General features: G+C 42.7%; 1 protein-coding gene across 3 annotated transcripts in view; it reads left to right on the top strand.

The window, feature by feature from the left end:
* Man1a1 (mannosidase, alpha, class 1A, member 1) overlaps window positions 1-25,069 on the top strand; it is a 176,268-nt gene extending 151,199 nt beyond the window's left edge. For 2 of the 3 annotated variants that reach the window (XR_015644657.1, XM_087597189.1), the window contains 5 exons: window positions 3,538-3,653; window positions 8,825-9,044; window positions 9,776-9,948; window positions 21,845-21,960; window positions 22,298-25,069. Coding sequence is in view for 2 of the 3 variants with exons in the window: in XM_087597189.1 (XP_087453315.1) it covers window positions 3,538-3,653; window positions 8,825-9,044; window positions 9,776-9,948; window positions 21,845-21,960; window positions 22,298-22,424 (752 nt within the window). In the remaining variant the exon portion in view is untranslated. 3 annotated transcript variants of the gene reach the window in all.
* Window positions 25,070-25,353: the final 284 nt, after the last annotated feature.

Genomic DNA, 25,353 nt, shown 5'->3' with positions numbered 1-25,353 from the left:
TTTACTTTGATTTTTGAAAGCTAGAAAATTTTTTAAGTTAACTAGCACCAAAATTAACCAAAATAAATATGTTATGGAACCTTTTTTTCTATAAAATCCTCCCGGATGCCTGAGCTTTTTTTTTCCTCATTATGGACTCATAACCCAAGGGGACAATCACCAGCCTTTCCAAGCTGTTGGCTTTCCTCTGTGGTGGTTGTGACTCCGAAGGGCATGTCTGGACGGGGCTGTCATTCCCCATAGCTCCGCTCGGCCCTTGTTATTTTGACAGTAACTGGACAGGGATTTGCTTTGCCATGCATCGCTTGCTCTTGTCTCCTACGGCCATGCTTACAACAGCAGCTCTTATTATTGATGAGACCCCACTTAGTCTATTTACTTTGTAAATGTCAGAGGTTTCTGCGGTAATTCATTTAGGAAACTCTAAAGGGCATGTGCTGCTATTTTAAGAAATCAGACCTACCACTTTAAAAACATATTTCCCCTAAAATTGAATTCATTTGCTTCTGGACTATTCCTAATAAGGAAATTGCACATTTAATACGTAAAACCAGACCCTGCTAGGTTGGAAGAACGAGTCCCTATTAACATTGATAGCACTTAGTTTTGAGGGAAAGAGGCTTGTTAGGGCCCAGTGTGGACCATAAGGACTTTTATGCATCATGACTTGGTGACGAGGCAAGATACTGGGACCACATTCTGACAGTAAACGTGTGGCAAACTTTTAAAGGGAGGGGCACGCCTTCAAGGTTTTCAGAGAAGGTCTGTGTGTGATACTCGGTATGAAATATGTCCTTCTCGTTCAGGGAAAATAAGGCGTACAGATGCCCCAAGGGAGCTGGAAGCTGATAATTTTGAGGACCCAAAATATGAAAAGTGAGACTAGACCAAGTGGCCAGTGGCACGGAGAGGACTGAGACATGGAAGTCCTTACTGGTCCCAAAGGAGGGGTCTAAGGGCTTTGAGAGTGGTGGCCAGACTCTCCTGGGAAGGGGTCGGGTGCCAAGAGTGTGGAGAGACGTTGATTGACACCAGAGCATCTTGCAGCAAGGGACATGCTCACTTCTGTGTCTAGCGCAGTGGGCAGGACGGCGTGGAGCTCTCCGAGCCCTGTGACAGTTGAGGAAGTGACCTTTTTATTGAATTTTACTAAAATTCAGCAGAAATTGCACACCCCCATGTGAGTGAAAGCAGGAAACGAGATATGCGTCCGTCCTGTTGCTGTGATAAAAACATTCTTCGGTCCAGGCACCTTTGTTCGGCTCTCACAACCCATCACTGAGGGAAGTCAGGCAGGAACATGAAAAAGAAGCCATGGAGGACGAACGCTGGCTGGCTCACTCCCAGGCTTGAAGTTCTTGTAACTTTGTCAAACAGCCTACCCACCTGTCTCGGTGGTACAGCCCACGGTGGGCTGAGTGCTCCTACGTCAACGAATCATGAGAGCAGTCTTCCCCAGCTACGCCCAAAGGTCACTCTGAGCCAGTCTCTGTCTCTCATTTGGGAGTCATTTCTTGGCGACTGTAGGCTGTGTCAAGCTGTCATTTAAAGCTAACTGGGACAGAAGTAATGGCTTGAGCCAGGTCACAGCAATAAGAACAGAGAGGAAGTGGGGCGGGGGGAGAGGCAGGGGGAGGGGGCGTTGCTCAAAAGACTCATGGGAAGTACAGTGCGTAGAGTTCCAGACCTCACTGATTGTGGAAAGGGGAAATCAGAAAATATAATTCTTTAAATAGCCATTTAATGGCTCTTGCTCTACTGTGTGTGTGTGTGTGTGTGTGTGTGTGTGTGTGTGTGTGTGTGTGTGTTGCTAGGAAATCGAACCCAGAGTCTTAGCGTTAGCTAGACAACTAGCCTGTTACTGAACTACATCCCCAGCCTTGTTGACCCCTGAATTGTCCAGTGTCTGTAGATAGGCGAGCGGAAGCCTGACTCAGGTGTGAAGTTGAAGAAGAAAAAGTAAAAAGAAAAAGAGAAAAGAGAAGGGGGGATTTATTCTCTTTTCAACATCCATGTAGAGTCAAAGTGAGGTTGGCCAGGCAGCAGGCCATTCTGTGTATCTAGAGATACACTGATGCTCTCCTGGGTAACCACATCAAGAAACCCTCATTTCATTTTCCATATAGCTCTGTGCTGTGAAACTTTGAAAGGCCATTTTGTCAAGGGCCGAGTTCCCTCAGTTCTGGCATGGTGTTTCCCATCGATGGTGCTTGCGGTTTGGAAGCAGTGTGCTTAAAAAAATGAAGATTCGTTCCTTTGTGGTTGGTGTCTTATATTGAAAAGCCAATGTCCAATGAAAAGCCAATGTCCAATGAAAAGCCAATGTCCAATGAAAAGCCAATGTCCAATGAAAAGCCAATGTCCAAATGTGGGGCCTTGTGCAGGCCGTGGGACAAATGGCTGTCAACACCCTGGGCTCTCTCCTAGCCCAGTGGCCGTTTTCCTCCTGCGCAGATGAAGAACCGAAAAGGCTTGATCTTTGCCTTAGACCAAAAGTAGTCAATAGTCAGTGGCAGTGAAAGTTGACGTGTACGGTGGGATGGACGTATCAGAAGACGGCGCTGCCTGCTTCCTTCCTTCTGGTGTTTCAAGACAGGGTTTCTCTGTGTGACAGGGGCTTGGCTGTCCTGGAACTCACTCCAGGCTGGCCTCGAACTCCCAGAGCCCACCTGCCTCCCAAGTGCTGGGATGAAGGGCATCACCACCCCCTCCTGGCTGCTCTTTTTTTTTGAGGGGGCGGGGTATTTATATTTTTTTATGTGCATTGGCTTTGCCTGCATGTATGTCGGTGTAAAGGTGTCAAATCACTTGGAGCTGGATTACAGACAGTTGTGAGCTGCCATGTGGATGTGGGGAATCGAACCAGTGTCCTCTGGAAGAACAGCCATTGCTCTTAGCTGCTGAGCCGTAGCTGCGGCACTGCAGCCCTGCTTTCTTCTCTTTTAGGTCCCCTGCCACATCTGCTTTCTCCCCTCAAACTTAGAGCAATAGATAAATTACGTAGTCTTCAAAATGTCGTGAACTCAAGGAGTCTCTGGCTTATTTTGCTGTTGTTGTTTTTAATGCCTAAAATTTTAATGGAGTTTTATATTACTCCGGGTCTAAACTAAATTAAAAACCCCTAAATATAGGCTATGAAATATTTTATTTTGCCTTTTTTTAGTAGAGAACCAGGTTTTAAGAATTATTTTTGGTTGTGAGCCTAGCCTTTAACGGCTGAGCCATCTCTCCAGCCCAGGTTTTAAGAATTAAATTACACACACACACACACACACACACACACACACACACACACACACACCATTTCTCATCGTGTTTGCAGGAGTAGCCCAGTGACCATTGAGGATACATCACATGACTTCACAGCCCATCTGCTGGTTTCAGAAGATCTTTCTGAAAGAGGGGATTTGTTGGGACTCACATGTTCCATTGAGCTGCAGCTGACCGGTTTTGAATCCTAGCCACTGATATGATTTCGCTGCATTATCTGAATTAAAAGCGGAGTGGCCAGGAAATTCACTTCCCTCTCTCTTTCAGATCATGTGTCAGTTGGAGGACTTGGAGACAGCTTTTATGAATATTTGCTCAAGGCATGGTTAATGTCTGACAAGACCGATCTCGAAGCCAAGAAGATGTATTTTGATGCTGTCCAGGTAACCCAATATTTAAATCATACTTGCTAGTCAGTTCTGCCTTACAACTTGCATATTAATCAAGCTTTAATGAAAAAAGAAAAATAGAGTACCTCATAACTGGCTTATAAAGTATTTTCAACTAGTAGTTCGATGTCTGCAGTGTCATTTTAACAATAATAACCATACTTACAATTTCAGTTCTAACAGAGCAATGAAAGTTATTATGTAGTTCAAATCTCACCCAAGAGTCATACATCAGGCATAGTGGTGACACCCTGGACTGCCAGCATTTGGGGAGGGGACATGCAGAGGGTATGAGGACTGCTTTGAGTTTAAAGTCAGACTGGCTACAGAGTGAGTTCCAGGCCAACCTGAGCTACAGGCACCTGTGTGAAGACAGGTGGTCATAGGCCAGATACCATTCTGGTCAACAAGAGATCATATGGAAGACAGTGTTGCCTGAAGAGGACGCTGTCTACTAAGATCGTACTGGTGTCTCTACTGTGTTGCCCCAGTGGCATTGCCTGATGGCACATTGCCTGGGAATACCCCTTTCCCTAAGGATGTGACTATATTCTTTTTGCTACATTTTTCATTATGGGAAGGAATCTGGGGTTTAATATTCTGAAAACGGGCTAAGTTGAAATACTGGATGGTCACTGACAGTCCACTGCTCCTACATTGGAACTCATCTCCAGAGAGCTAATAAAACTGTAGTTAAATCCATAGAATATTAACCTTTTTCTTAAATGCTCAGAATATTTTTGTGATCAATACTATTCATTTATGGGGTAGAGGGAGTTGAAATGGGCCCTCATCTATCCCAAGACAGCATGGGACCTTATCTAGCTAGGATTGCATGAAACTGTCCCTCCTGCTTCCACATCCCAAGTGCTGGGATCTCGGGCACACGCTATCACATCTGGCCTTAGAAACCTGTAATACCACTTATTTTAAGTCTTTATTCTAAGTGTGCTAGCCTCTCTAGTAGGTCTGGAAAGTTTGCTTGTTGGAATATAGTGTAGCTTCTTTGACCTGGCTAGCTGGATTGAGTACTCTGTCCTTGTCCTCCCAGGATCAGGTGAGGGCTTCACTGAGCAAACCACAGCCCTTCACTGTCACAAGCAGGCATCAGGAACTCCTTAGGAGGAAGACTATAACGGAGCCTTTTTTACAGCCCGTGATAAGCATCTACTGCAGGCTACACTATGATCCCTCCGGTCCTGTCCTCATTTGGTAACCCTTTTTCTCCACCCTGTGAGGTTTTGAGTATTAATCTTGAGAATTCTTTTCAATATAATTTGGTTTGCATATGTCATCTGATTAGCATCCTAGCAGACATTTTAACTGTTTTGTTTCCAAAGTTGCCCCCTAAGGCCTTGATAGTCCACGAAAAGCCCCTTTGAAATATCGTTTGAAGTATTTCCCCCAGTTTCTAGAACCGTTCCCGTGTAACTGTTAGCATGCTCTGTTTAGACAAACAGTTGACAGGAAAAGCCATTAAGAACAAATGAGGCAAAGTGTTTCCTGTGACTCTTAATTGTAAAAAAAGGAAAAAAAATTCAGCCCATTATATATTTTCATAGCAGTGAGAAAGGGAAAAAAAGGCTTGAGTTTAAAAGCAGCATTAACAATCTTCTTACCAAAGTCATGCTTTATTGCGTAAGATCAAGACCATTGGCATTCCGTCATGGATTAGGAGAGCCCACAAGCTCCCACTACCAGCAGAGGAACTTTCCACAGTTGGTGGTGCTAGCGGAGGAGAGTCTGTTTTATTTTATTTTATTAATTCATTTATTTATTCACTTTTTATCCTGGTTGTGCATGCACACACACATACAGACACACACACACACACACACACACACACACACACACACACACTTCCTCCCCCCATCCCCATCCACCTCTCCTCTGAAATCTGTGAGACCCCCTGGGCATCCCCTCACCCTGGTACATCAAGTCACTGCAGGAATAAACAAATCATCTCCCACTGAGGCTAGACAAGGTGGCAGTCCCGTTAGGGGAACAGGATCCACAGACAAGCAACAGATTCCTGGACAGCCCCTACTCCAGTTGTTGGGGGACCTGCGTGAAGACCAACCCTCACATCTGCTACTTATCCATTTTCTTCAGGGTGGTGGCCATTAGTAGGCTGCCCATGACGTCATACCTATGTGCACTGTGGCAACAAGACTGAGGGTGGCGGTAGGGGGCGGAGTGAGAGCAATGGGGTCACATGACACATCTCAGGAAATCTGACTCCGGAGACCAGCATCAGAGTACAGATCTGAGTTTATTGTCCAGCGCATAAGCTTTGATATAGTGCTGGACCCAATCCCAAGCCCCAAGCACATCTTGCCACAATGTCACCATGCTCTGGGGAAAGCCTGTGAGGTAACTCAGGAGTGGGGAAGTTTCATCACCTGTGAGGATTTTAGTGAGAACCGGGTTCCTGGCTTTGGCTCCTTTATGCTGTCTCCAGGTGTACCGGAGTGAATTTAGGCCTAATGCTTTGTGTGGCAGATTAGGACTCTTAGAGGAATCACAGGAACCTGTGGGGTTGGGTGGTTTTGGACATGAGGTAGGAAATGGAGGCAGAGGGAGTCTAGAAGAAGTTGGGGAAGGGCTTGGAGGAGGGTAAACATGATCACATTGCATAAGTATGAAAGTTTAGAGTATAAATAAAAACATTTTAATATGACTCTGACAGAGCAGCAGTCCACCCCTGAGCCATAAGGCTCAGTTGATGCCAGGAAGTCATGGCCTGCCTCAAAACATAACAAATGCAAAACGCAAGCCACACCTGTCCTTGTCAAGAGGAGGGCGGGCGGTGTGTATATTGTTTTCACTTGTTGAGTCAGTGGGGACATTGTCAGGTTTTAGCTTTAGGCAGATTCAGATGGGAGTCTTTAACTAGACAGTACTGTGACCTCTCAGCTGGTTATTGTGACCCTCCCTAGACACCACACAAAGCCACCACACAGTGGGGCAAGATATGTGGGCAGGTGATGTACCATGTACGAGTCCCCAGTCTTCATCAAATTAATACAAAAAAGGGAGAATTAAACCACAGACTAAACCATGCTCTTTTTCCTCAGTCAATTCCCCATAGACTTGACACACACACACACACACACACACACACACACACACAATTTTATTTATTAGAGTATATTTACATTTATTTCACTTTTACACAAAACCATTGCTTTGGGCACAGACCTTCATCATAGTTTATTTTAGGAGACAGCAAGTTGGTCAGAATCATGCAAAAAAAATAATAATATAGTAGTTGATTCACTCTCCAGAACAGGGTGATAATGTTTCTCTAATCTGTGCACAAAAGCTATTACTCTTGCCATGGAGAAAGAATAATTTCCTGGGTGATGAACAAGTATCTGCTTGAAGGACTTTACTGCAATTGGTGTTATGAGAAGTGTAAATAGCTAAGATGTTGCATTAAATGAGAATGAAATATTAATGCGAAAGCTAAACCATCAATAAAATTAGCTTAACCACAGCTAATGAGCACAGTGGGGTTCATTTATCTCTTACTGTCTTGCCCCTGTTTGTTTGTTTCTAAGACAGGTAGAGAAGGTTTCATCCGCCCACATTTCGTTCTCAGTCATTCTCTCTACCTTCCCAAATGTGCCTCCTGAAAACCCTCCTTTTCCTGACAACACAGATCACTGCAGACCCCAGGAGAGGCCTTTTTCTTCCTAGGTCAGAGTGATCGATTCCTATCAGAAGAGTTGGAAATTGGCAATTCCAAACCTAGTTCATACTTTCTGTTTTGTTTTTTTTTAAATACGAGGCTTATTTTATTTCTAACCTGGTTTTTGATAATAGCAGCAGTTCGAGGACATAACTGAAATATATCTTACAATTCAGTTTTGTAAATTTTATTTTTTTATCCTTGATTTAAATAGCATTGGCTTTAAGTTTTTTAACTGAACAGTAGTATGACTCTCAGAATAACAGGAAATGTGGTGATGGGCTTGCCTTATCTTCTCTGGGTACATGTAGGCCCACGTGCATACGTGGGTAGATGTCACCTCGGGTCATTCCTCAGGAGCCGTCCTCCTTATTTGTCTGTGTGTGGCATGGTCTGTCATTGTCCTGGAGCTCCCTGATGAGGCTAATCTGGCTTGCCAGCAAGGCCCAGGCCACCGACTTTCTCCTCCCAAGCACTGAGATTACAGCAGAAGGCATCAGTGACAGCTTTTCTCCGTCCATTCCTGAGCCATCTTCCCAAACCATCTGATTGGTCCCTTATCAGCACACAAGAGATGGAAATAAGTGGCTTACTGGGGCTAGTGTCTATCCTGACTTCTTTTAAATAAGATGCTGCCGAGTCTTCACCATAGACAGCATCGTTTCCACGTTAGAGATGAGACGTGTACTGAGACTTACAGATATACTGAACAAGTTGCCTGCAGCATTGCTCAACCGCACCAGAGAGAGCATCTAACTCCTTACCCTCTGACTCCAGAACAGCCCATCTCAGCCACTCTCTTTTGCTGCTCAAGCCTCAGAGGGAGAAAGCAGCTATGCCGCCATCTTGGATCTTAGAACCTAGTACTTTCTGTTCTTCCTCTACAGTGGGACCTGGGCTTTGAGCTGACTCAGCTGAGACAGGGTGGCAGTGTCCTGTCTTCGAGAAGGGAATGGCATTTAGGGAATGAGAATGGCAAGTGTTTGGTCAGGGAGCCAAATGAAGCCAATGGAGCCAGCAAATAGAGGGAATCCTAGCCAGATGAGGAAATGGCGCTCGGAGAGAGGGAAGAATACAGAAAGCAGGAACATTTCAGAAGAAATTAGATTGAGACAACAAGAAAATCGCCAACAATGACTGTGGTTGTTTGGTGTTTACATACACAATTAAAGTGCATATGTATGTTTTTAATTATAATGTAAAACTGAAAATGTTGTTGGCATAAACATATAATCCCAGCACTCAAGAGCTGAGGCAGGAGAATTGCTGCCAAAGGCAATCCTACCCTGCATAGTGAATTCAAGGCAATCTGTGATCAATAGCAAAGCCACGTCTCCAAGAAAAAAGAGGAAAGAAAAGGAAATAATTGATTATACAATAATAATAGAATTAATGAGCATTAATAGTATGATATATAGAATTTCTGAATTTGAATAAAAGCTACAGACCACTTAAAGCATCTTCTTTGCAGGCCATCGAGACTCACTTGATCCGCAAGTCAAGTGGGGGACTAACGTACATCGCAGAGTGGAAAGGGGGCCTCCTGGAGCACAAGATGGGCCACCTGACGTGCTTTGCAGGGGGGATGTTTGCACTTGGGGCCGACGGAGCTCCAGAAGCTCGGGCCCAACACTACCTTGAACTCGGAGCTGAGATCGCCCGCACCTGTCACGAGTCTTACAACCGCACATGTGAGTACACGTTACTCTCCATTCACACCCCATTCTCTCAAGCTTTGATCTCACTCGGTAAAGAAAGGACTTTTTCACAGGAGGACGAGGGAGGGTAAGGGAGTGAAGAAGGAGAAATAAAACCACTGTGAAATTTGATGATGCTAATGTCTTATAAAGAATTGTGCTTGTACTGAAAAGTCACTGCTTTATACAAAAATGCACACCTTAGTGTGTGAGTCACAAAAAATAGGCCATATAAGTTTAAGCCAGGCCTTTTACTGACCTGTGCTTTACCTCAGTAATACTGAGCAAGAGTCTCTGACCCACTACAGAAAGAAATTTCCCCAAAGCCCCATGAGGAGATTATATGTCTGGCTTCATATTTATAAGACAGGTATTATGCAAATATTAAGTAACTGGCCTTTGGTGACATTCTAAGAGAATTCTCAACCATTAAGCTTTCAGCTACCCAGAAAATGGTGCAATGCCTTATAAACACCTGGTGGGTGTTCACTAAATAGGAGTTAAATGGGGGGGAAGAGGGAAAAAAAGAATTGTCACTTTCTAAAATGGGTTCTTTTAGCCGATCTGAATTTAGAATATCTTGAGTAATGTGTCTTTTATGGTGTGTTTAAGTAGCCCTTAGTCACCCTGGCACATCTCCGAGGTTGTTGCACTCTTTCTGATTTTGTCATGGCCATACCCTAATTCGGGAGGTAACCCTTGTTAACTGATTGTGTGTGCCCTAGATGTGAAGTTGGGGCCAGAAGCGTTTCGATTTGATGGCGGCGTGGAAGCCATTGCCACGAGACAAAATGAGAAGTATTACATTCTACGGCCAGAGGTTATCGAGACATACATGTACATGTGGCGTCTGACCCATGATCCCAAGTACAGGACCTGGGCCTGGGAAGCCGTAGAGGTGAGGTTTCAGTTTACAGATTTCTTACAGTTCAGTGTCTCAGTGCGAAAATGTTCAGTGCTGACTGCAAATCTGCTGTGGCAACTTTTCTGAGATTTCCATACCTTTATCCAGTTCGTTCCATTCAGGACCCACTGTTCCGGGCTAATTCACCATGTAGTGTGGGCTTTAGCTTTGGTTCATGAAACAATAATAAAACTGTATTACAGATAGACTTGAATACTGAAGGATATAGATCTAGACAGAAAGATCTAGAAAGGCATGTTACAGCAGGAAGTTACCCTAACTGTGGGAAGAATGGTTACTTTATTCCACTGGGGTTACTGAATATTCTACACTGTCCGCTGTCTATTTAAAACCACTTCAGAATCCGTGTTTTTCTATTGGTCCTTGGGCTTTAATGATGCCCTATGCTTTTATCTAGAGCAGAGATCCTCAATCTCAGGGTCACAGCCCCTTTGGGAATAGCATATCAGACAGCCTGCACATGGGATATATCTATTATGATTCCTAACAGCATCAAAATGACAGTTATGAAGTAGCAACGAAAATACTTTTGTGGTTGGGGGTCACCATGACATTAAGAACTGTATTAAAGGATCTCAGCATTAGAAAAGTTGAAAGTGAGCTAACCTGAGCTATATGCTTGGCTCTAGGAAGAACGTCGAGAACAGTTTCCCTTAGACAATGGTTGTCCACCGGTAGAATTTCTCTACTCTATCTCTATGGTGCTTCCACTGCTTCTCTTGGGTCTCTTCCTACTAAGTATGGAGTATTGCCTCCTAAGTCTGTTGTGCTAGGCCCAGAGGAGGTGCCCTCAGCTACATATCAAAGCATGGCTAGTTTCAAGGGCTATCACTCAGAAAGGAGTGGGAGAGATCACGGAGAATAAGAGCACGCAGACACCTCAATTACTCTGTTCTCCCTAGCTTCTTAGTAGAAAGCCAGCTGCCTTAAACACTGATCATAGAAACGACTTCTCTGAGAAGTCTCAGGAAGTCCGTGAAAATAAATATCACATTGGGAAGTCACTGATCAACCTTCTTCATCACCCTCCTCACCTAGTGTATCTGTTATCACTAATTGTTAGTCATGGTGAATAAAATATTCGGTTCTCTAATTATATTCAATCAGTAGTGATTCCACTTGTTTAAGTTTACATTTCCCCACTTCTGGAAGAAAATGTGTTAGAAGTGAATTTCGTCCAAACCTCACTGATAAGGGGCTGGCTGTGACTTGGCCTGCAAAGGAATTAGGAGCTCGAGTTGCAAATACCAATTTATAATGGAAACATCAAGAATAATGTATTTCATCAGATCTGAGGCCGAAGCTGGGGGTGTGATTCGGTTGCTGGAATGCTTGTATTGCCGCACGTAGGCCCAGGGTCTGATTATTGCACCGATACACTGTGTGTGGTGGTGCTCACCTAGAATCTAGCCCCCAGGAAACAAGAGGATCAAAGCTCAAGGTCACGCTCTGCTTCGTACCTACTTTGAAAGCATCCCATCTCAGAAAAGCTAGGGCTGGGGTTAGGGATTTAGCTCAGTGGTAGAACGCTTGCCTAGGAAGCGCAAGGCACTGGGTTCGGTCCCCAGCTCCAAAAAAACGAACAAAAAAAAAAAAAAAAAAAAAAGCTAGGGCTTACCGTACAAGCATGAGACTCTGAGTTCAGATCCCCCCCGGCCCCCAAAGCCATGTAAAATACAAGCATGGCTATGTGACCATGTAACCTCAATGCTAAGAGTGCCACAGACTAGCACATTCTCAACTGGCCAGCCCACCTAGCCACAGCAATGAGCTACCTCAGAATCCAAAGCGACAGAGGATACCCAACATTGACCTCTGGCCTCCACATATGCTCACACAAGTCAGCAGAGCTCGCACACCCATATACACACACCCAATCAAAATTAAAAGAAAATGCTAACAGCATGATTAGTAGGAGGCATCGTCACCACATACCACTCATGACAGCACTTCCTGGCAATGTCGTAGATATGAAATGTAAAAAGAAAAAAGTGTATGATAAAGGCTGTCAAAAACAGGAAATCGCTGCTACTTTGTGGGCAGTCAATGGCTTTGCTTGATTCTTTCGGTCAGGGGTGTGTCTTTGTTATAATAGCTGTGCTTTCCTATAGGTGGATTTTATCTTGTTTTTGACTTAATGTGACATGTGCTATGAAATGATTTCCCTCTGTCCAAACCAAGGTGTCCCCTGATTTAGCTCCTAGTAACTTCAATTAAAACTTGGCTGGAGTGCTGAGCCCAGACTCCTGAGGTCTTGCCTTTTTTCTGGGTGAAAGTCATGACTGTGTAGGCAATGGCAACACTTGCCCATTCTTGTGGTCCCTGCACTTCACCAGCAGCCCCAGTGCAGGTCCCTTACTGCATAGCAGAAGTGTCATGCCTCAGCCATTCTGATGCTGGCCGTTGCTCCTCCTTCTTAGCCCTAAGAGAGCATGGGCAGCAGCCATGCCAGGAAGAGGAAGTGCAATCACTTTCCTGTAGGCAGCTCACTGTGGTTGGTGAGTTGGCCCCAAAGGCAGTCTTTAGCCAATGAGATTCTAGAGCTGGTGTCTAGCCATCTTATTCTTCTTTAAAGAACACTTTTATCCTGTGCATGTTTACTACACGTCCCTATGACATGTCCTCCACGGCGCACAGCTGAAGCCCACTCATTGCATGGGTCCTGCTACCCCTTCTTTCATTCATCCATACGCACTTTTTTCCAGCTCTCATCTCAATAAACTCCCTACTCACAACCTCTGTTGTGTGTCACTCTTCAGGGAACTCAACTAAAACAAAATTAGGGAATTGAAAAACCACCCAGTATAACTCTGTAGTCAAACCCAGCCTTCCAGGCTATGGAGATGGTTCAGTGATTAAGTATTCATCTTACATATTGGAGCCTCAGAGTTCAAATCGCCAGAAGCCACGTAAATCCAGGCAGGCTAGCATATGTCTGTTATGCTTCCTAGTGTTTCTACTACAAGATGAGAGTCGAAGATAGGAAAATTCACAGAAATTCATGGGCGTGGGGTATTCAAGAGACCCTGTCACAAACAAGACAGAAAGTAAGAATCATTACCCAAAGTTATCTTTGTATAACACACACACACAGACACACACACTTACATACACAGACACACACACATACATACACAGACACACACACACATACACACACACATACGCACACACATACACACACACACATACGCACACACATACACACACACATACACACACTTACACACACATACACACATATACACACACACATGCACACACATACATACATACACATATATAGACACACATAGACACACACACATACACACATACATACACACACACATACACACACATGCACACATACATACACACACACATACAGACACATGCACACATACACATATACACACATGCACAAACACATACACACATACACATACATAGACACTCATAGACACACCTATACATACACACACACATACACACACATACACACACACACACACACACACACACACCAAATACTACCCTTTTCCCAGTGTTCTTTCACTGATACACTCAGTAAAACAGATTTCCATGTCTTCATTAGATAGGATAATTATTTTAAATACATTAGGGCCGTGTATACCCCCACAGTGCAACACTTTAGCCTGCCTTCCTGAGTAAACAGCACTCCAGTAATCCTAATCTTTAAGGCGCTTGTGAACACACCTATCAGAAGTAACTTCTACCTGGAACTTAATTTGCTATCTGTCAGTAATGGCAAGAACTGTTTTGCATTTGTCCTGATTGAATGAATATGTGACAGATGGCAGACAAGATTTACCTGAATAAAGGTGGTGCTCATTTATTCATGCAGATTAGGTAATATTGCAGCTGATCCACAGACGATAAGGCCTCATGGGATTTTTGCTTCCTTCACGGTTTTCTTTGATGCCTTACACCTTTGCACGCCGACATTCTGAATCTGAGAGAATAGTGTTTCTTTCCCAATCCTACTTCTACTCCCCGAGATGTGACCCTTCTTTGCAAACTCTCTTTGACACATTTGTGTTGCCTGCGTCTTTGTTATTTTTTTTCCTTGAGACCAGAGCAATTTCAAGCAGACGCCATTAATAGTGTTAGAGCTTGGGGGTTGACTCTCACAAATCTCCATGGATTAGCTATTCAATTCCTATTTTCCTAGCAGTGCTTCCTGGTTTGAATCTGACTGGTCGTGCTGGCTGTCGGCTTCCTCAGCCAACCCCAAATTATAATCCCTCGGGGTCAAGTTTGTCTTCCGTCCTCTGATTCAAGCTACAGTCACTATAAACAGCCCTAACATCCTGTCCTCTGCTGTTAGCACGCTGTAGCACATTTGGTCCCTAATAACATAAGCCCTGACACAAAATGCCCAGAGGCTGAGCACTGCCTGAGCAGACTAATGAAATGATCTGCTCAAGATGCGACTGTCTCCACTGCCAAGGAACGCTTAGGATAAGAATCCACCCTGTTAGCCCAGGAAACCTGTTGTTCCCAGCTTCACTTTCCTCATATCTTCACATGTATACTTTTGTTTGGGGTTGGGGGGTTATCATTAGCACATATTAATTATACAAAATAAGAGAGGACTCACGATAGCATTTCCAGCCAGTGCAAACTAGTGTTCAGTTCATGCATTCAGTCTTTAACTTGGGAATATTTAGCTTTAGGAAACTAAAAGGATCTTCTGTCCTCATTGCTAAATTATTTTTAATTTATGTAAAGCCTCAGAAACTTGAAAGTAGCTAGGCTGCCGAAAGGCCTTTTTACTGTGGTAAGTATTCCTTTGCCTGTATTGAGGGCTTTGCCTGTATTAAGGGATTTCAGAGGCTGCAATTAGGAAATCTAGACTCGAGGTCAGTGGTCTACTCTCACCAACTTTGTGTTCTTGACCGAAGTCTCAGACACGGTTTCCTTTGCTGTGCTGAAATATCATGACCAAAAGTAAACTGGGTAAGAAAGGATTCGTTTTGCTGACACTTCAACATCACTGAAAGAAGTTAGGGCAGGAACTCAAATGGGTCAGGAAGCTGGAGGCAGAGACTGATGTAGGGAGGGATGCTGCTCACAGACTTCCTCCTCATGGTTTGCTCAGCCTGCTTCGTTATAGAACCCGGAACCGTCGGATCAGGTTGGCACCACTCCCAATGAGTTGGATCCTCCCCCCATCAATCACTAACTTTAGAAATGCTCGACAGGCTTGCCTACAGCCTGAACTTGTGGGGGTGTTTTCTCAAGTGAGGTTCCCTCCTGTCGAATGGCTGTAACATGTCAAGTTGACAAAAGCTAGCCAGCACAACTATTGTGCTTATTGTCCAGTGAGGACTTATGGGAGAAGAAAACATGAGTGGGCATGAACTGAAAAGGAAGATGCCTCAGTGTTGTCTTTACCCAAAGGCAAGGCTTTATCTCTTTCCTTTTTCTGATCTCTTTTGTTTCCTTGGTTGCTTGGCTGAATAGGTTGATGTGAGATACGCGGGTAGCTGGATTTTTGTTGTTTGGTCATACTGGGTACCGTTAGCTGACCCGGGCTGGCCTCAAACTCAAAATGCTCCTGCCTGAGTCTCCTCCATGCTGAAATCAGAGACATGCACCACTGTGTCCATCTGCCAGCTCTGTATCAAATGAAAGAACGAATGAAGTTTTCCACGGACTGGAAGGAGAGCTAATCACCGTACCTGGCTTTCTCCACTTAGCACCTAAAGAGCTTCAGAGGGCACGGGAAGGTTTTGTGATTGAGATCATTTTAATGAAATATTTGGAAATTCAGTTTCATTCTATCCCAAAATAACCTCACCCGTTTCTTTCTTTTTTTTAATGCTGACCATTTTTTTCTCAATTTACAAATTAAAAAATGGCTTAATCCTCACATCTGATACTTGGCTGCTTATCAAAAAGACCTTTCTATCAAAAGAGGAGAGGAAAAAAAAAATAGGATGTAGACGTTGCCTTTGGAGCTCTCCCTCTATTGTCTTATTGTATAAGACTTGGAATTTAATTCAAGCATCGTTTTAAGCTCATTGTTTCATTTTCGAAAGATTTTTTTTTCCTTTTAAGTACGAAATCATGGGGAATTTTTCTCTTCTTTGTTCATGTAGCACATTGGCTCAGTTTTCTTTAACCTAGCAATTAAGTGCTTCTCCTCATAGATGGCTGCTCTCTCTCCTCTGCCTTATGACCTTGATATGAAAAGTCACTGGCCTAATTGTCGGTATCTGTTGGTGGTGGCTTAGCACGGGGTGCATTGTCCCTGTTTACTCGTGAGCCCTCATGGCTACTACATGCTTTCTCTTTCCTCTTTTTGGAGCTCAATTTTCAGACCCCTTTTCTAGCTTATGAAAGTTCTTCTCAACCAACATGAAAAGGCCTGTACCTTTCAGGTAATTGAAGTATGATTATAAGTGTAAAACAAAAGAGTAAGGGTTGGGGATTTGGCTCAGTGGTAGAGCGCTTGCCTAGCAAGCGCAAGGCCCTGGGTTTGGTCCCCAGCTCTGAAAAAAAGAAAAAAAAAAAAAAAAAAAAAAAAGAGTAGCCAAGGAATGACAAAGTTGGTTAAAGTACTTGCTTTGTAAGCATGAGGACCTGAGTTCAATTCCCAACACCCCCACAAAATCCAGGCTCAGCAGCATGCACCTTTAATCTCAACATTGTGAAGCTATGGACGAGAGGATCCCTGGGAATGGTTAGCCAATCCTAATAGTCTAGGCTACTTGACGAGCTTCAGGCAAACGATAGTCTCAAAGGAGGTGATTTGTCTTTATAAGATTTATATTTAAAGTTGTTCTCCAGCCTCCATACATATGTTTCCACCCATACAGAAATACACATGTGCATACATATTCATAAATATAAATAATAGAAATTAGAATAGGAAATTAAGAGTCACTTTACCTTATTTTTAACATTTCACTATGACTCTAATGTATCATGATTTTTTCTTTTTTTTTTTTTCTTTTTCTTTTTTTTGCGCTGGGGACCGAACCCAGGGCCTTGCGTGCTCTACCGCTGAGCTAAATCCCCAACCCCGATTTTTTCTTTTCTTTTCTTTTCCTTTTTTTTCTTTTCTTTTCTTTTTTTTTTTTCCAGGAGCTGGGGACCAAACCCAGGGCCTTGCGCTTGCTAGGCAAGCGCTCTACCACTGAGCCAAATCCCCAACCCCGTATCATGATTTTTAGTCTGTCTTTGCTCTTTCGTTTATAATTTTATGTGTTAATTGTCTCACTGCTTCACAAAATAGCCATCAACAGCAATTTAATGAAGATTTTTTGTGTATTCATGGTTTAAAGTTATACCCTTCATGGTGGGAAAAGTATAGTGGAGGGAACTTGAATCCACAGACAGGGTTCACTGAGAAGTAAATGCTTTCTCCTGTTTCATTCAGTCTTGGAACCACCTTCATGGTATGACACACATTGACAGGAAGTCTTCCCTCCTCAATTAAGTCCTCTGAAAACACCCTCCTATGCTTACAGTACTCATGGGCATGCTCAGAGGTACTGAATGGGTTGAGTAGACAGTGGAGAATCATAAGTTCAACTTTGACAACTCAACCTAAGACTCAGACATACTTCAATCTGTAAGGCTCTATCCCGGCCCCGGAAAAGGCTCATAGTCATCTCATAGTTCAAAATGCTTTGTTTAAAAGTGGAAGTAAAAAAATAGCCTGAGACTTAAGGCAATCTTTTAGCCATCAGCCTCTCTAAAATCAAAATTTCATCTTATATACCTCCAGTATTCAGTGACATAGAGCAGATGTTTCCATTCCAAAGGGGGTGGGAGGGTGGGTTAATGGCAAGGGAAGATTGTTCAAACAAGACCACATCCCAAAGGAAAGAAAAAAAACCAGGAAACCCTATGGCTCTAGGGTTTATAGCACCATCATTCTGAGATCCAGAAGCTTTAAAGAACCCCGTTTCTCCAGTTCGGCAAACTACAGCCAGCCCAGGTACCCTCACATTTTGGGTTATTCCACAACTGGTGTCATCCACAGATGGCCCTAATAATGTTGGCCACTCCAACATCCTGCCAACTCCTTTGTAACTTAACCTTCATCTTCAGAACTCCAAGTACAAACCAAGCCTCTTCATAGAGAATCTCACCCTGCCAAACACTGCTAGCCCATTTGGGGGACTCTGATGTATGACTTAATTACCCAGGAACCCTTGCATTTCGTGTGCCTAGAAAACCACCATGATGTGCTGAGTTCTGCTGCCAACCCAGGAATAGGGTGGCATCTCTCTGCCTCCGCTGCAGTGGCCTCCGTGTATATCGGTGGCTGAGCATGGGGAAGGACTTTCCAAGGCAGGTCTTTTCCAACAGAGGAGCCCGTCCAGCAGTGTTCTCAATTCAAGCTTTCACCTTCGAAATTAATTCTACAAATTTCAACTTTGGATGATGGGGTTTTGCCCTCAGAGAACCTTTCCCGTAATCTCAGGGCAACACGTGAAGTTTCTTAGGTATGCTAATCTCTTAAGATCTTTTTAAGATCTTTCTGCCTTTTCCTGCTGTACAGCTGGCTAAGTGTACTAAGAAATAATCATACTGCAGCCTGCGTGCTATGCTATCTTGACATTTCCTCCACAGAACAATTCAGTCCATTGTTCTCGCGCTCCGGGCTCACTCAAAATTTCAGGGCACAAGAACTGTGCAGCCAGATTCTTTGTAGAATATAACACGAACATCCCCAAGTCTAGGTCCCAGTAGAATTTGTGGTCCTTTCTACAACATCATGAGTTGGGCCTCCTCTGTCCACATTTTTCCCCCAAGGGCTCATTATGGCACTGCAGTGCTTTCCAAGCTCTCCACATTCTCCCATAACCCTCCTACCAGTTTGAACAGCCTATGAGCCACATGATCAGGTTTATTTATACATAGCACTGCGCCCACTCCTCAATACCAGTTTTATCTACTACTTACTGAACTTGTTGCTGTGACAAAAATAAAATTTATCAGCAAGTACAACGTAGAACAGGGGGATTTGTTTGGGCTCTCAGTTTGAAGGCAGAATGTGTCATGTTGGAGAGAAGTCAAAGCAGTAGAAACATAAGGTAAATACATGGTCACACTATATCCAGTCAGGAATCAGAAAGCAAGGCATGGAGGTGTTCATCCTTTCTTGTGTTCTTTTTTTCTTAAGTCTGGGACCCCACTCAATGGATTGGTCCCAACCATAGTTATCAAGAATGTTTCTCCTCAGCCAAACTTTTCTGGAAACACCATCAGAGGCATGTCCAGGGATACGTTTCCAAATGATTCTAACCATAGTCAAGTTGACAGTGAAGATGAACCAGCTGAGCTTTCTATGAATCAGGACAAGGTCTCAGATGACAATTTTTATTGAGGCCATGGACTTAATAGAATTCCTAGCATGTGGTAATAAAAATAAAACTGGCTGGAATATGCTTATTAACTAAACAAGCAGCCTGTAAAAGTTTAAAGAATAGATAATATAAAAAACAAAGACATATTAAACAATTAAATATAAGATCTAAAATAAATAAAACTGCTAGAAGAAAACTTAAGGAAAAAACCATCTTCTTAACATTGCTCTGGCAATGATTTTAGTGGCTGTGACACTCACAAAACAGCAAAAACATGAAACAAAACACACAGGACCACATCAGTCTTCAACAATTCCACATTAGCAGAGGAAACAAACAATTAAGTAATAGGGCATAGAAATTATTTTCAACCTTTTGCCACCGTATAACTGCATAATGACTTTTCTCTCCGGCCACGTGTATGATGGCATTCCTGTGAGATGTAACTGCTTGGTAGTATTATGGCTTCGTTCTTTGTATAAGTGCACTTGGTGACTGTACCTTATAAGGAACTAATATTCAAAATGGTAACTTTATACAACTCAGCAGGAAAGATAACCCATTCTGAAAATGGGCAAAGAACCTCAACAGGCCTCTTTTTGCAAAAAAGACATACAAGTAGCCAAAAACGATATGAAAAAGGCTGTATTATCTCTCATCATAGGGAATACAAACAAAACCGTGGTCAGATGACCTCAGATCTGTGACAACTAATGTTATAAGAAAAAAAAGTCAAGAGATTACTAGTGATGTCAAAGATGTGAAGGAAGGGGGACCCTTGTACACTGTTGGTGACAATATAAACTGGTATGGCCATCATGAGAAATAGTATGGAGGTTCCTTTAAAATTCAAAAATAGAGTGGTCATAAGATGACCACTTCTGGCCATATATCCAAGGACATGCCATAAGTCCTAAGGGATATCTATAATCTCACATTGGTTACAGTAACCAACATAGAGAAATATCCTGTGTTCCACAGTAGATGAAGAACTAAAGATTTGGCACACATATGCAGTGGAACATTATCTTAAACAGAACATGCTATACATAGAGTGATAGCACGTCCATGTAGAACTTAGGATAATCGAAGTTCTTAACAGAACTAGAGACCAAAGTGGCAGTTACCAGGACCTGGTGAGGAAGAAGAAAGGGACATAAACCACATGGCACTCCTCAAGGGGTTTGAAAATTTCAGCTAAAAAAATGAAAGCATGCTGGGGGTTGGTGGCCCACACCTTTAATCCTAGCACTCAGGAGGCAGAGGCAGGTAAAGTTCGAGGTCTACACAGAGAAACCCTGGAGAGAGGGAGGGAGAGGGAGAGAAGGAGGGAGCAAGAGAAGGAGGAAGAGACAGAAGAGAGGGGGAAGAGAAAAGCATTTTGGAGGCTTCTTATACTATATAGCATGGTGACTCTAGTGAATTACAATGTGAGACTATATCTCAAGAATTCTCACACACACACACACACACACACATATTATTATATATATATATATATAATTCGAGATGCTGTGGATGTGTTTATTGGCTTGATTGTGTAGTCATTTCACAATCTGTACATGAAGCAGCTTATACATCTCAAATATATAAGGGTTTCATTTGTCAACAATACATCAGTCAGGCTGAGAAGTAAGAATGAGGGCTTCTGGGGAAACAGTCTACAAACAGTAGTCAGTTTATTGACAGATAACAAAATAGAAGCTTTTACATGAATCTTCATCCCCACCCTGCCCAGCCCTTCTCCTTTTCCAATGTTCATGGTGTTCATGCAGCTACAATTTCTCTCTAAGCTTCTGGGGTCATCAGTGAATTCATACCATTTTCTTCTTACCATATTAAAGAAAAGAGGAGGGGAAAGGTTTCTGCGATGGAGTCCAGACTCGCTTTTCTTCATTTCCAATCACTGGCACCATTAATAGTTTTACATATATATCCCCCATAGGGCTTAACTGAAAAGATATAGAGTTGGTACATTCTGATGGAAATAGGAGCTTTAGGGGCTCAGCACACTTTCTTGGCCAATGGTTTGCATCCCAGTTGACATGAGGGACACCATAGACAGAGACCAGCATGCTCGCTCTGTAAAGGTCGCGCAGAACAACATGGTCTCTTCCTCCACTACTCACATCCAACATGGTGCTGCAAACAGCCACAGACACTTTACAAACAAATGAAGCATAGTCTAGCAATAGTTTAATAAAATTTCAGTTACAAAAAATAAGCAGCGATCTAGACCTAGTGGTCTTTGAATTACCAAGCTTTACTCTGGACCAACAATGGAAACACTAGAAATGAATGCCTACTTTCCCAAAACCACACATGCAAGGGTTTCTCTTGAGGCAAAACACCGAGCCCATAGGTCAGGTACCTTTTCCACTGTATTTGCCTTTCTATAGCTTATAGTTTTTGAACTTTCTATCAGAAATTCTTTCAGGCTCTCATTCCCTTGAACACCTTGTCTTGTCTGAATTCATGATTTAGTAAAAGATATCCGATAATCACTTTACTGACTTTCCCATCTCTTCTTGGCAATTCAGGCCCTAGAAAGCCACTGTAGAGTGAACGGAGGCTACTCAGGCCTACGGGATGTTTACATTGCCCATGAGAGTTATGACGACGTCCAGCAAAGCTTCTTCCTGGCAGAGACACTGAAGTAAGTAAAATTATTCTCCAAGTGTGTGGCTGAGGCCCCCAAGGAGATCTTCTCCTCAGATGTCTTCAGGATGTACACATTCACGGTATACCAAATGTGACTGGTGTGTGCAGGAGCCATTCCAGTGTGGGTGTGTTAGGTAGTCATCGCTGAGGCAGACGGCCTGAGACTACACAGCGTGGTTCTCATAGTCTAGCACCCAAAGCATGAATGACCCCGTGTTAAGGTCTGTGGGTGTTCGAATCAACTGCAGTCCATACAGGATGCACAGAGACGTACATGTGTCTCTGGGGCATGGTTTCTTGTGCCTCATGCTGTCTTTTTTCCCTCTCTCCAGGTATCTGTACTTGATATTTTCCGACGATGACCTTCTTCCACTGGAACACTGGATCTTCAACACCGAGGCTCATCCTTTCCCTATACTCCGTGACCAGAAGAAAGAAGTTGATGTCCAGGAGAAATGAAAGACATTTCCTATTTTACTCTGCTTCGTTCCCTCACTGCATACCTTAATAATTCCTTTCCTGGTAATATGATGAACTCTTATTGATTGGCAGAAGTCTATGATTCTCCTAAGTTCTAAAATTGTTTTGCAGTCTTTTATGTTTAGTATCATGAGCCTAAGTGGACATCAGTTCCTTGTTTCATTATTCAGCTAGTAGATCCGCAGATTCTGCCTGTCTTTTTCTTTTTCTTAAAGAATCTATTGTTTCTAAAAATTCATGAAGTCACGGCATCATTTTCATAATAGAACCGTCTACCAGTGACCTCTTGATTATGATTTGATTTGACTGCAAAACTTCTTCCTCCTCTATGAGGAGATGCTGTCTGCTTCGAGCTGTAATGTTTTGCCATGTTGCAAAAAGCCATAATAATAAATTAAGTATTAAAAAAAGCTTTTTTTTTTCCTTTTCAAGTTCACGTTATTCTGGTTTGTCTATTCACCAGAGACAGGTCTTACAACTGTGACAGCCTCTTAGCAGGTCTATCATTATTTGATAGAATGTCTTCTAAAGTCCTCCACTCTCATTGTGACTCAGATGAGAAAGTTGTCCCAGAAGAGCCAGCGACACTGGCCTCATCTCTTATCTTTTTATTGGGTGATTATGTTCATGTTTCCTCACTTTTGATTTTGTCCTCTACGTTTTCTCTAAATGCCCTGTGTCATCTCTGTACCGTGCACTGCTTACCTTCTCCCATGGCCCACGACACAGCAAGGGGAGCTCCTGAGTTGTGCTGAACGCCTGGTTACCCAATTACAGGTTTGAAAGGGAAAAGACTTAACTTCTAACGTGCCAGGCTTTCCTTTTAATTGAATCCATTCCAAAATCTGGTCTCTAAGAAGAGAAGGAGAATTCCATATGACTGGTTCATGGACCTGCATTCCCTCCTGGGTTCTCTTCAAGCAAAGGATGCATTTGTACTTGGTTCAGATCGGAAAAAGGGCCCGTCCCAGGTGCAGCTCGTCAATGTACTTCAGTTTGTGAAAGTGAGCTTTTACCTAGTGAAAGAAGCATTTCTGATTTATCTACTCCTGTTCAGCTAAGGGAGACAAAAAGTGGTCTAATTAGCTTCTAAAGAGTATTAAATGTGCTTGTTCAGCATAAATATCTTAACTTACAAATAATTTATAGGGATGGACCCACTCCCTCAGAATTTGATCTGCAGCAGGTCAAAACGGTTATATGATTCTTCTAAACCTTATTTTGAATTTCCCAAGGACAAACTTTGTGATAGCTTGTGTTACCACACCTGTTCTTTATATGAAAGATCAAATATGATCCGTATGCACCAAAAGACAAAGACAATAAGCACCTCAGTTTCAACCTATGATCAATACCGACAACAAAGACAAATAATACAAACCCACGGATTAGGCTAAAGTATATATTTCCGTGCATTTCCTTTATTCAGAATTTCTAATATTGTCAATTTCACATTGTACAAGCTATTTTTGAGACATTTATCTTCTTAAATCTAAGTAGACAATAGTTTTATCTATTTCAGCTTTGGGGATGGTTTCAAAGATGCCACTACTCTGTGTGGCCCGGTTGTTTCCAGTATTGTACATTAGAACATGTCAAAATAAAACAGTTAAACTGGTAAATGAAAAGGTAAATGAAAAAGATCGCTCGGTATATCATTATGGCTATATTACTGCATCTCTGTGACCCAGAGAAACTTCTGCCTGTGGCGTATTTCATCTCTGGAGGTCATGAACCTATGACGTCATTTTAATGAGACTGAATAGAACAGTCTGCCTTACCCCCTGACAACAACTTGATGTGACTATAAAACTTTTCCCTCCATGAGGAAGAATAAGTGGATAGATAACAAATCCTTTCCCTAGAGCTCGGAGCTAAAATATTAAAATTTGATCATCGGTATTCTGATTATAATTTTCATTGTCCTTAGATTAGCTATTTAATTCACCTTCTTTGCATTTCGATCTGAAGGAGCACACACAGCTGGTGAGTATTTCTGTAGCAGGTGGGACGCGAACGTCAGGTCCTGTGCGCCTGCGCCACGGTACTGTAGCGTTTGTTCCGGTTCGAGCAGGGAGGAAGCCGAACCACGAGCTACTCTCCAACTGGCGAGCAATGTTTTCTGTTTTAAAACTTGGACTGTTTTTTAATGCCAGATCACAGAACACCAAAAATTTAAACGAGATAAGAGACAAATTTTATAGTAGCGTAATTGATTAGGCTTTTGTGTCAATTTTAAGCAACGGAAGTCTCCAAATAGATGACGAGTCATTCATTTCCAACAAAGCTGTGCAATTTGACTTACATGTATGATCCACGCCCTTAAAGGTGAGCAGTTAAAGTAGCACCCGATTTTGTGTTTACAAAACATGTTTTGGTATACTTTGTGCAGTTAATATTACACCTATAAGTTGTGTGCTCATTTAGAGAACTCAGTGACTTCTCTGTCGTGTGTATCCATCCACTTCTACATTGTTTTTGATTTGTTCATAAGTGCATTCTGTTGTTTCCAACTTTATATAAATCTCTGATGTTACGGAAAACATAATAGATTGACACATAATTTTTAAAAATTATATTTGTAAAATTTCTCTATTGTGAATAAAGTCTTTTAATATATCTCCTCCTGTGTCTTACCACTGTGACTTTAAAGATGCCTCCATGTGTGTAGATGGATGAGTGTAGACAGTTGCAAATGGAAATAACGGACTCTACCAACAATTACACATCTTGACCAGGAAATGTTTCCCATGAAAAACTTCTCATTGAAAATAATTTTACACACGCAACCTTTGGCTAATTGGGCTCTGGTAATCTCACCTAAGTTCAGCACCAGGGCATGCAAGGTACTTTTCTGTGTCAGAAAAGGCACAGAAAGTGTGATGTGTGGGGTTGGGGATTTAGCTCA

Source organism: Rattus norvegicus, chromosome 20, assembly GCF_021556685.1.
Source record: "Rattus norvegicus strain SHRSP/BbbUtx chromosome 20, alternate assembly SHRSP_T2T, whole genome shotgun sequence".
NCBI lineage: Eukaryota > Metazoa > Chordata > Mammalia > Rodentia > Muridae > Rattus > Rattus norvegicus.
Note: the sequence above shows the minus strand (reverse complement) of the source record. Positions and strands in the feature narration are given on the sequence as shown.